General features: G+C 57.1%; 1 protein-coding gene and 1 long non-coding RNA gene across 2 annotated transcripts; both read right to left on the bottom strand.

Annotated features, from left to right (window-relative positions):
* Positions 1-1,529: 1,529 nt before the first annotated feature.
* LOC149913665 (uncharacterized) lies at positions 1,530-3,802 on the bottom strand. Its single transcript, XM_090128982.1, has 3 exons — positions 3,204-3,802; positions 2,806-2,871; positions 1,530-2,707 (listed from the first exon to the last, which is right to left on the bottom strand). The coding sequence occupies exons 1-3, from the start codon at positions 3,208-3,210 to the stop codon at positions 1,530-1,532; spliced, it is 1,251 nt and encodes a 416-aa protein (XP_089985108.1). The 5' UTR covers positions 3,211-3,802.
* Positions 3,803-5,636: 1,834 nt separating this feature from the next.
* On the bottom strand, positions 5,637-10,793 carry LOC149913664 (uncharacterized). Its single transcript, XR_016460978.1, has 3 exons — positions 9,989-10,793; positions 6,830-6,958; positions 5,637-6,618 (listed from the first exon to the last, which is right to left on the bottom strand). It is a non-coding gene; the product is annotated as an uncharacterized LOC149913664 (long non-coding RNA).
* Between the last annotated feature and the right edge of the window lie 1,070 nt (positions 10,794-11,863).

Below are 11,863 nucleotides of genomic sequence, written 5' to 3'. Positions count from 1 at the left end.
GGCACAGGAATGGGGGGTTGTGCACAGAGGAAGCGATGCAAAGCCTCATGCAAACCGGAGGGCTAAGGGGGGTGGCAGGCTATTGGGGCCACAGCAACGAAGCGGGGGGGGCACAGGAAGGGAAGCAGGAATGGGAACTGGTGGGGGGAGGAGGAGGAAGGCAATATGGCCGAAGTGTGCAAGATGGGATGGTGTTTTTGCACAGCAGGTGGAAGGGTGGTGGGCTGTACACGTGTGTGTGGCACAGGGGGTGGAGCCGAGCGCAGTGGCCGAGTCCTCCCTGGGCAACGTCAGGTGTCAGCAACAGCAGGAGAACTTGGAGCACTGCCTCCAACGAGAGCAGTGCCAGGATGGCAGCTTGGTGGTCCAAAGCTGCACAGTTTCTACTCTGGACCAGTAGTAGTGCAGCAGCTCATGGAATGTTGCTGGACAAATCAGGCCGTGCGCTCTTTGTCAATCCCTAATTGTGACTGTTTTTTCTTGACTGCAACTAAACTTGGGTGGAGCGGCTGTGGGGGCGGGGCCTCGGGGTGCTCTGTATTGCCATAGGGGATGGGATTGGGATCGGAATTGGGATCGGGGATGTGGGATTGCGATTGGGGTGAGGGATTGAGATTGACAGGTGGGTGATGGGCTTGGGATGAGGGCCTGGGAATGAGATTTGGAAGTGGGATTGGGATGTGGGCTGTAGGATGTGGGGTTGGGATGTTGACTGTGGGCTTGGAATGTGAGATTTGGCACTGAGGGTGTCCTCAGTCCCCTCATCAAATCATTGATGAAGGCGTTCAACAGGAGCAGCCCCAGTACTGAGCCCTGGGGGGCAGCACTCGTGAGCGGCAGCCAGATGGCAAATCCTGCTGTGTGTGTACAGAGTTGGTTGGGTCCCTGTCTGAAGACAAAACTGGCAGGACCCAAACAACGTGGGGGCAGAAGAGCCGTGGCTTGGGAGCTATCTTCATGCCTTTCTGCACGTCAGGCCCTGCTGCTCCTGCTTCACCCCTGCATGGGAACTGCCCCTGTCGGAGTCTCTTCTGGCCAGGGCAATTCCCCTCCGTCTACCCGTGCCTGCTGCCCATCCCCACAGCAATTCATGGTACTGGGCAGCACAGGAAGCTGTGTGACACACCCTCTGCATCCCGCTGCACAAAGGACTGCAGGGAGAGAGGAAGGCTGGGGCTGGTGGTGGCAGCAGAGGGACACGGCCATCTGTGGTGCCCCATCCTGCCCCAGAGGCAGGTATGAGGAGCTGGGGGCTGTGACAGGGCCCAAATGACTGCAGGCAGAGGGACACAGCAAAGGGAACACAAAGCTTTTAATAACGTATCATAGAAAACAAGGAGTAACAGGAAGGACGATAATCCTAAAATTCCCATCCCACAAGAGTTCATTGCCAGATGACGTCCCATCCCACTGCCGCGATGACTCCGGAGGACAGCTTGGTTCTGGAAAGGAGGGATGGGGCCGCTGGCGGTGCCTCTGGAACGCTGCCGCTGCTGCCTGGTGCTGTGGGGCCGGCGAGGAGCGCAGGGTTAGGGGTAGCCATACTGGTCGGCTATGGCCATGTCTATCTCCCGCTGCACCAGGAACTGCACGGGGCCGATCTTCATCTGCTGGGCCGCCCGCTGCCGCTCCTCCTGGGCCAGCTTCTTCATGCGCTCCTGCTCGGGCCGCTGCTCGGCTGTGATGGGCAGCGACACCTCCATCACTATGGGTACCGCACCGCCGCCCGCCCGTGGCCCCACGCAGGACACAAAGTCCCCGGGGCGCTGCGGCCGAGGCTGCTGCTGGTGCAGCACTGGTGGTGGTGGTGGTGGTGGGTCCCTCCGCAGCGGTGAGCTCCTCTGCGGGGACGGGCGCAGGCAGCTCGGCGCCGTCTTCTCGGCAGTGCCCCCCTTTTGCCCCGTGCTGCCTGGAGATGCCGGCGCTGCCTTGTCTGTGCCGCTGTCTTGGGGCCGGAGGGCAGCAGGGCCGGTGCTGGCCGAGGGTTGGGGCTGCGCAGAGGGTGGCTGGCGCACCGGGCCCACCACAGTCACCCTCTGCCCCAGCGGGTGCACGACCTGGATGGATTTACACAAGTGCACGCGCAGCTCGCTGGCAGTGCCCGCTTGCCCGCTGCTGCTGGCTCCTGCGCTGGCCCCAGACAGCTTCGCTGGGCACAGGCGCTTGCGGCCTTTTCTCTCTGCTCTTTCCGTGCGCGGCGGCAGCTTCCTTTTCCTGGCTGGAGCGCTGGTGGTGGGCTGCTCCTGCTGGGAGCTCTCCCCTTTCTGGGGGGTGCCGGCAGGCGCAGGGCGCTTGGCCCGCTTGGTGCTGCCCCTCTTCTTCTTTTCTGCCACCCGGCTGGGGACAGAGCCCGGTGACGGGGGCGAGTGAGCCTGAACCTCCTGGGGCTCCATCTGCTGCACCTCCTCGGTGGGCTGTGCGCTTTGGGCTGAGGGAGGCGTGGTGACAGCCAAGGCGGTCGGCCGTGGACTGAGCCGGGCACTCGCAGGTGGCGTGATGGGGCGCAGCTGCGACAGCCCACACTGCAGCTCAGGCAGGAACCCGGGGGATGGTGGGAGCCCCCAGAAGGGGTCGGCGGGCGTCCCGGAGGCAGGCTGTGTGCTGAGCTCTCTGCTGTCCCTGGGGTTGTCAGGGAGCTCAGCGACGAAGCATCCTGGGGCAGGGCTGCCGGGGTTCTCATGGGGGACCTCTACAGCTCTTGCCACGTCTGAAAATGCAAGAACATCCCCCAGAATGGTGATGATAGCCTTCCCGCACCCACTCTGTGCAAACACGCACCTGCAGCTCTGCAGCCCCCAAACTCACCGTTGATCCAAGACAGCAAACCCTGGATGTCCGTGATGTCCTCCAGCACATCCGAGCTGGTCGCCACTGCAGGGAAAAGCAACAAAATCCCAAAGAGTCAATGCCAGCTCACCCGTACCATGTTCACAGTAAGGGATCTAGGCTAAACATTGGCTTCCCACTATCAATCAGGACAGGAAAGGTAACCGTAAATCCCCGCACCATTCCACAGATGCACTGCTTTTGTCCCTACAACAACAGATTGTATGTTGATTTCACAGACACCAGCAGGCAGAGAAGTAGTGTCCAGTAAGCCCATGTCCCCCCGGGAAGCAGAAAGGTGCTACTTTGATAGCCCAAACACAAACTGACACAAACACTTCTCACTGCCCCTTCCTGCACTCCAAACGGATGCTTACTTGACATCGCCTACAGCACTGCAACTGCAATCTTCAGCTGCCTTGACTCCTGAGTTCTCCTTCTGGACAGGAACCCTACAGAAAGTATCAACAAGTGAAAAATCAGGAGGAAGAAGCATTGTCCCAGCTTTCTTCTGCCATGCAATGTAGTCTCTGGAGGAGGGCAATGCTTGGACATCAGCTGGCTGCAACAGCTGCCCATCACTAGCTCCAGCTTGTGTCTGACTGCCATGGCTTCTGTCAGCAAGTGCCCCCCGGTCCCCTTTTCCCCCACAGCTGTGCTGATCGTCCATGTCCACAGCTGAGCAGCTGGCTCTCTGCCGTGACTGCAGCGCGGTGCGGTGAAACACCTGCTGGGTATGGCACACCAAGCAATCCATGGAGCAGTGAGCCACAAGTTGCACTCTGTGAAGTCTGCGCTCTGCTTCCTTGGAAAGGTCTGACATGAAGGGGGGGCTCGGCAGCAGTTTTCCAGGGGAGGAATGACATTTCATCATCCTCACCGAATCGTGGGATGGAATCTCAACAAGAACCCATTTCCTCTGGATACAGCCAGAAGGGCACTGCTGGAGCTGGGAACTCCTCCCCAGCCCAGCTTTTCTGCTGAGACACCTCCTGGCAACCAGCCAGCACCAAACCCAGCTCACCTGGTCACTGCTCAGCCCGAGCTGTGCCCAGCTCACACACACGCCGCAGCGCTGCTTCCAGTGGGCTCTCACAGGGTGATCTCTCTCAAGAAAAGCACAGAGCTCAGTCTCTGCGTGCAGCACGCTCACCAGAGCACCAGCTCTGCTCACCAGCTGTGGCACAAACGCTCCCACCCTGGCACCGACTGTGACCTCAGCGAGTGCCTGCATCGCTTCTGTGCTCTCATCACAGGCAAAGGGAGTGGTCACCTCCTAGACCCACGTTTTAGGAAACCAACGCCAGGGTCACCCAGTGGGGTGAATGGGGGTGATTGAATGGGGGTTAATTGAAGTAAAACAACAGAGAAGTGAAGATGACTCTTGTGCAGCCCAATGAAAACGCAGTATGGCCTCGTAGTGGTCAGAGGAGTCCCAGAGGAAGTAGTGGGAACTGGGAGGAGTGCACAGCAGTATGGACCAGAGAAGTCCAGTGTGGCAAAGTAAAACCCAGTGAGGACCAGTATGGGCTCAGAGTGGTCAGTGGAGTCCTATAGGAATGAGTAGAAACCAGTGGGAAGCACATCTGTGTGCCCCAGGGCCGGTGCTGGCCTCTGCCTCTGGCTTTGGGCCCCAGGGCTGGTGCTGGGCTCTCTGGCTGGAGCTTCAGACTTCAGGGCCGGCACCAGCCTCTCAGGCTGTGGCTTCAGGCCCGAAGCTGGTGCTGGCTTCTTGTGTTGTGGCTTCAGGTTTAGGCCCAGGACTCGTGCCAGCCTCTCTGGCTGGGCCTGGGCTTTAATCCCCAGGGTCGGTGCTGGCCACTCAGGCTGTGGCTTCAGGTCCCGTGGCCAGGGCCAGCCTCTCTGGCTCTGTTTGTAGGCCCCAGGGCCACTGCTGGCTTCTCTGGCAGCATCTTTATGTCCCAGGGCTGGTGCCAGCCTCTCTAACTGGGGCCGTGACTTTAAGCTCCTGGACTGGTTCCTGCCTTTTGGGCTCTGGCCCAGAGTCACCAGGGCTGGTACCAAATTTTAAGAAAACAACACGAGGGCCACCCAGTGGCGTTATCCCACCTGGTGGATGAGGGAAAGGCTGTTGATGTAGTCTACCTAGACTTCAGCAAGGCCTTTGACACTGTCTCCCACAGTATTCTCCTGCAGAAGCTGGCAGCCCGTGGCTTGGACAGGTACACTCTTGGCTGGGTAAGGAACTGGCTGGAGGGTCGAGCCCAGAGAGTGGTGGTCAATGGAGCTAAATCCAGCTGGTGACCGGTCACGAGTGGTGTTCCCCAGGGGTCGGTGCTGGGGCCTGTCCTTTTCAATATTTTTATTGATGACCTGGATGAGGGCATTGAGTGCACCCTCAGTAAGTTTGCAGATGACACCAAGTTGGCTGGAAGTGTCGATCTGCCTGGGGGTAGCGAGGCCCTACAGAGAGATCTGGACAGGCTGGAGGGCTGGGCTGAAGCCAATGGGATGAGGTTTAATAAGACCAAATGCCGGGTCCTACACTTTGGCCACAGCAACCCCAAGCAACGCTACAGGCTTGGGGTGGAATGGCTTGAAGACTGTGTAGAGGAAATGGACCTGGGGGTGTTGGTTGACGCTCGGCTAAACATGAGCCAGCAGTGTGCCCGGGTGGCCAAGAAGGCCAATGGCATTCTGGCTTGTATCAGAAGCAGTGTGACCAGCAGGAGTAGGGAAGTAATTGTTCCCCTGTACTCAGCTCTGGTGAGGCCGCACCTTGAGTATTGTGTCCAGTTCTGGGCCCCTCACTGCAAGAAAGACATTGAGGCCCTGGAGCGTGTTCAAAGAAGGGCAACAAAGCTGGTGAGGGGTCTGGAGCACAGGCCTTATGAGGAGCGGCTGAGGGAGCTGGGATTGTTCAGTCTGGAGAAGAGGAGGCTCAGGGGAGACCTTATTGCTCTCTATAACTACCTGAAGGGAGGTTGTAGCGAGCTGGGGGTCGGCCTCTTCTCTCGTGTAACTGGTGATAGGACTAGAGGGAATGGTTTCAAGCTTCGCCAGGGAAGATTCAGGCTGGATATTAGGAAATACTACTTCTCTGAAAGGGTGGTCAGGCACTGGAATGGGCTGCCCAGGGAGGTGGTGGAGTCACCGACCCTGGAGGTGTTCAAAGAACGTTTGGATGTTGTGTTGAGGGATATGGTTTAATGAGAACCATTGGTGACAGGTGGATGGTTGGACTGGATGATCCTATAGGTCTTTTCCAACCTTAGTGATTCTGTGATTCTGTGATTCTGTGAACAAAACAGAGAAATTAAGATGCCTCTTGTGTAAGCAGCCTGGCTCATCCTCTCGCTCAGGCACCGCATGATCACACGCAGGAGATGTTGCCCCCAGGCTGCCCCCAGCTTGGAGACTGAAGGATTTGGGCTTCCAAGCAACCAGCAAGCATTTGGATGAGTCAGCCCTCTGGTTTTTGTGAGAACAGACTAGTCCACCCTGAAAAGCCATCTCGGCAAAGGCAGAATAGCTTTGTTCTTGGGCTGCAGCACTCCGTGGCCAGCGCTGCTCAAACACCGGGCCTGCATTTCTTCCTGGGCATCCACACGTGCTGAGTCTCCTGCAGCTTGCTGCAGGGGTTGTGGCTTCCTGCTGAGGAGTTCCTCCCGTTCTTCTGCAACTGCCCCCCAGCATCACTACCGCCTCCTCTGCTACCGTACCGGGAGATGCTTCAGGTCCAGTAGCCTGCACTTCCTTCCTCCCATCAGCAGCTGCTCCTACTGACCTTCATTCACACTGGGATACCGTCCACTTCTAGCGCCAGCTGACCTGCAAGACAGAGGAAGGAAATGTGGCCTTAGCACAAATGCAGAAGCCCAAGGCTGTGCCACCACCATGTACTGCAGCCTTGGGAAGTCAGCTGCAACTGCAAGCTTTGTCAGAATTAAGGCAGGCACTGTAAATGAAGTGTGACTTGTGAACTGAATTGCCACAGTCAGAAATAAATAGTGAAATCGCTTACTTAACTGTAGGTGCTTACCTCTGACCTGGACTTGGAATTGAAGGGTACAAGACAAATGAGGAACACTTGGCAACTCAGGCAAGCTGAACAGTGCAGGGAAGATTGTCGCATTTCTTCTCCTCCCGGCCCAGAAATTAATTTTCCTACCTTAAAATGAAAAGGGAAAAGAGCCTGACTTAAAGTAGACACAATACAGCCTCACATCACAGGAAGAAGCTGGAGAGCTCTTGCGGCACAGAGCTCACGGCTGTGGAAATTAAAATGGCCTCTAAGCTTTTAAGCAAGATGAAAGACGAGGTGAAATGCAAAACGTCAGCACTTCCTGCAGAGCACATCACACAGCTGTAGGCACCAGCTGAGAGGTAACAGGTCAGAAAGGAAGACCTTACTATGTGAGCACAGGGACAAGCTACTCTTCTGCTGGGCCTGTGTTCACAGTGAGGCTTTCCCTCAAGAGCGCTGCTCAAGCTGCTGCTGTCTCCAGCTGTTGGTCACTTCCCCCTGCTGGACGCTGTGCCCACAGGTCATTCTGCTTTGGGCAAAGCCTGCTGGCTTAACTCCAAGCCAAGGTCACAGGCCACGCTCATCCAGCTGGTTTGCCTGAAGGGGCTCAGAGGCCACGCGTGGGATCCTTTCTGCTGGTGGTTCTCTCCGGGCAAGAACCTCCACTCTCAGAGCAACAGCCAAGAGCCGGAAGGCAGAAAAAGCTTCCAATCCCCGTGGATGTGGCTGTCTGCAAAGACAACGGCTGCTCTTCAGCAGGGCGATGCTCACCCAGCAAAGCACTCACCCAGCAGATGCCCTTCCTTACACTCAGAACTGTCCCACAGTTGTGCAGCCCTTGGCATTGCATTTCCAACCAAAGTTCACATCCTGTTCCACCTGGACTGCCACAAGTCCGCGGGGCCAGATGAGATTCATCCAAGCGTGCTGGGGAGCTGGGGGAGGTGAAAAGCCAAGCTGCTTTCCATCATCTGTCAGCCTTCCTGGTCAACTGGAGAGGCACTTTGGCCACCACAACCCCAGGCACCGCTATGGGCGTGGGGCAGAGCAGCTGGAAGTCAATGTAGAGGAAACAGACCTGGGGTAATGGGTTGGCACGCAGCTGAACATGAGCCAGCAATGTGCCCATGTGGCCAAGAAGACCAGTGGCATCCTGGCCTGTATCAGAAATGGTGATGGCAGCAGAGCAGGAAAGTGATTGTCCCGCTGCACTCAGCTCTGGTGAGGCTGCAGCTCGAGCGCTGTGTTCAGTTCTGGGCCCCTCATTGCAAGAAGGATCTCAGGGAGACCTCATTGCTCTCTGTAACTCCTGAAGGGAGGCCGTGGTGAGCTGGGGGCTGGTCTCTTCTCTCATGTAACAGCGATAGGACGAGAGGGAATGGCCTCAAGTTGCACCAGGGGAGATTCAGGCTGGACGTTAGGAAATATTACTGCTCCAACAGAGTGGTCGGGTGCTGGAATGGGCTGCACTGGGAGTGGTGGAGTCACCAGCCCTGGAGGTGGTCAAGGAACACTGAGACGTTGTGTTGAGGGACACGGATTAGTGAGAGCTATTGGTGATTTCAACCCTGGTGATGGTGTGATTCTGGATCGGGGATTCAGGGGGTACACTGGCGGAGAGGGGGGGAAAGGAAGAGGAACATCAGAATGGGGGAATAGGAGGGGTGCGACAGGGGAAGGGGACGAGGAAAGGCACCCTGGGGGTCAGAATGGGGAATGGGGAGGGAACTGAGAAGGGGGCAGTGAGGTGGGGGGTGGAGGAGGACTGCAGGAATCAGAATGGGGGAACTGGAGTTGGGAGGGTGCTCCAGTATTCAGGTGCGAAGGGGAGCACAGAGGAGGGTGTGACCCTGGAGGTCAGAAAGAGGGACTGGGGGGTTGCGGGCCAACCACTGGGGGGACTCACCAGAGCTGAGTGCAGGGGACACAGAGCACCTCCTGCCGCAGGCTGAGGCCCTGAGTGACAAAGAAGCCCCACGGGGCCAAAGCAGAGCAGCATGCGGCCCCTGGCTCCCTTAGCCCCAGTCCCCATCTCGGTGTCCCCCTCCCTACCCAAACACCCACCTGTAGAAGCTGAGGCAGCGCAGAGTACTGTGGAGTACTGCATCCAGATCTAGGGCCCGCAATACAAGGAAGGCAGAGAGATGTTGAGAAGGTGCAGAGGAGTGCCACAAAGATGATCAGAATGCTGCAGCACCTCCCCTGAGAAGACAGGCCAAGGGAGCTGGGCTTGTTCAGCTTGGAGAAAAGAAGGCTGGAGAAAAGAAGGCTGGAGAAAAGAAGGCTGGAGAAAAGGGCGAGCGAATGGCAGCCTTTCAGGACCTAATGGGAGCCTCTAAAGAGGAGGGAAGTCAACTCTCTGAAAGGGTAAAGAACAGAAGGACAAGGGGAAATGGTTTGAAGTTAAGGCAGGGAAGATTTAGGTTGGATGTCAGGGAGACATTCTTTACTCAGAGAGTGGTGAGGTGCTGGAACAGCTGCCCAGAGAGGCTGTGGATGCTCCATCCATCCCTGGAGGTGTTCAAGGCCAGGTTGGATGGGGCCCTGGGCAGCCTGGTCTGGTATGAAATGTGGAGGTTGGTGACCCTGCCTGTGGTGGGAAGGTGGTAGAGTCCATTCCAACCTGGGCCATTCTGTGTGATTCTGTGATTCTATCCTGCTTCTATCAGCGCTCCAGGCCATCCTGCAGGCTGTTGTGCAGAGCGCAGAGCTCTGCTTCCCGGCCCTGTGCTCTCCAGTACTCTCCTGTGAGTTCCACCTCCCCCAGGAATCTCCTGTTCCCAGGAACCTCAGCTGCTGCCCTGCACCCACATCTGTGTGCACATACGTGTGAAGAACCACAAACCCACGTGCAAGACTTCCCCGCACACAAACCTGTGCATTTACATGCACATGCAAGCACATCCTTGCACACCAACACGCACACTCCACCCATGTGCATGCAAATGTGTGAAAAATCACAAAACCGTGTGCAAATACCTTGATGCACACATCCCTGTTCATAGACACTCATGTGCAGACCCATCCCATTGCACACCCACATGCAGGAGTACAAGAGCGCAGCCCCAGCCTTGCACACAGCCATGTGCACACACACACGGAAAACTAAAAACCCAGGCCATTCTATGATTCTGTGATTCTATGATCTCTGCACACCCCTGTTTGCACACATACCTGCACTCACAGCTCTATGACCAAATGCCACTCCCACGGCTCAGCCAACACGCAGACGGTGGGAAATGTCAGGAGGAAAGATGCCCCGTTACGCTCCTTCATTCTCCTCTCTTTAATGAAGGCACTGGGGCACAGCTGTAGCCCCATCCTGAGATGAGGGTTGCTGCGGGATTCCTCGTTTGGACGCTGCAGGTTAACCTGGAGCGCAGTCTGAGGGACACTCCTCACGTGCTCTGCAGATGGAAGATGTGCCAGGAGCAAAGAAAAGACTTCCACAGGCAGCGCAGGGATGGCGTTCCTGGGCCGGGCGGAGACATACAGAGCAGTGCCCGCTGCCCTGGGATCTGCAGCACTGCAGAAGGGCTCAGGGTGCAGCACTGTGGCACAATACAGTGAGGACGCCAGGTTCAGCAGCCCCACGTGGGCTGTGGGGGTCCTGGGACGGAGATGGGGGTCCAGTCAGAAACTGTGGGGAGCTGTGAGATCCAAGGGGGTCCTGGAATGGGTAAGGGAGGTCCGAAGGAAGAAACAGGGAGGGGATAAGGAGGAAGCCCAGAGCAGGGATAAGGGTTGTTGATGGGAACTGTGGGTCGCTGTGAGGTCCTGGGCTGGATGTGAGGGAGGAGTACCAGGTCTGAGGAGGTCCTTAATGAGCTATGGAGATCTGTGGGGGGTTGTATGAATATACATGTGGGGGACATGGGATGGATGTAGAAACAGAGCCTGCAGGAGCAGAATGCTCTTCAGGAGAAGGCAAGACATGCGCTGCAGGTGGGACACAGACATATGGGGAGCTATGGGGACATAGAGGGAAGGGGGGGATGTGAGGAGTGGTTTGAGTCAAAAAGGTGGGGCAGTGTTGGAATGCCTTTATTTCTTCCTGAGATGGGACTGGGGGTCCCTGTAGCCCAAAGGTGGGGCCACGATCCATGACCCCACATGAGCCTAACCCCAAGATGACCACATAACCCTGTATGTGTGCGACCCCATGGCGGCACATGACCCACAGCCCTGCGTGAACCATACCCCCACACGACCCTGGCACTCCCTGACCCTGCCTGCCCCCATCACGCTGCAACCCACTGCCACGTGGCCCCAGAACTCTGGGATCCCTGCCCCCACCACATAACACACTGAGACCCGTAACTCCCTATCACCCAACCTGACCCTACAATCCCTTCTGACCCCATTACTGTGACCCAGAACCCCATCTGACCACATAACTCTGTGCAGTGCCATCTGACCCTACGTCACCCCATAACTCTGTGACCTGCAGGACCCCCATGTGACCCACGACCCCCTGTGCTAACCCCATGTGGCCATAGAACCATCTGTGTGTGGGGAAAAGGCATCTTCTCCTCAGGGTGGGACTGCCCCAGAGCTGCCCCAAAGGCGACATGGGGTGGGCTGCAGCCGTTTCTCTCAGTTTGGAGAGATGGGAACTGTCCAAAAGAGCCAGAAGAAGGACATGAATGCTTCTGCAGGGAAACACCTGTCACAAGGTTTGGTGGCAAAGCAATCCCACCGAGACTGAGGAAGGGGCTGGAGCTTGGGTGCTGCGGTGCTGCGTGGCAATGAAGGAGACTTGAACCAGGGATGGAGCTGGGACGGACTGCAGGAAATCAACTCCTTAATGGGGACAGTGGGAGAAGAAATCCAAGTCAGCTGCAGAAGGAACAGCAGACCTCCTTACAAAAAGGCGTCCCAGACTGGGGACGTTGGAGCAGTTGGGACAGCGGTAAAGAAATGGCTCCAACATCAGGTCTTGGAGCAGTTGCTGCAAAGACCCCGAGAAATGGACAAAGAGCTCTGATGGCAGCGCAGCACAAGGAGGAAGGAATGCATGGGGGTGCAGAAGGAGAAGGATGGAGAACA

This window comes from Phasianus colchicus, chromosome 35 (assembly GCF_987193195.1).
Source record: "Phasianus colchicus chromosome 35, bPhaCol1.hap1.1, whole genome shotgun sequence".
Lineage (NCBI taxonomy): Eukaryota > Metazoa > Chordata > Aves > Galliformes > Phasianidae > Phasianus > Phasianus colchicus.
The sequence above is the reverse complement of the archived record's forward strand: the minus strand, read 5'-3'. Positions and strand labels throughout refer to the sequence as shown.

Excerpts from the sequence above, each read along its gene's own strand:
- LOC149913665 (XM_090128982.1), bottom strand. Across the intron at positions 2,708-2,805 it reads TTTGCTGTCTTGGATCAACG|ACGTGGCAAGAGCTGTAGAG; the intron begins GTGAGTTTGGGG and ends TTGCATTTTCAG.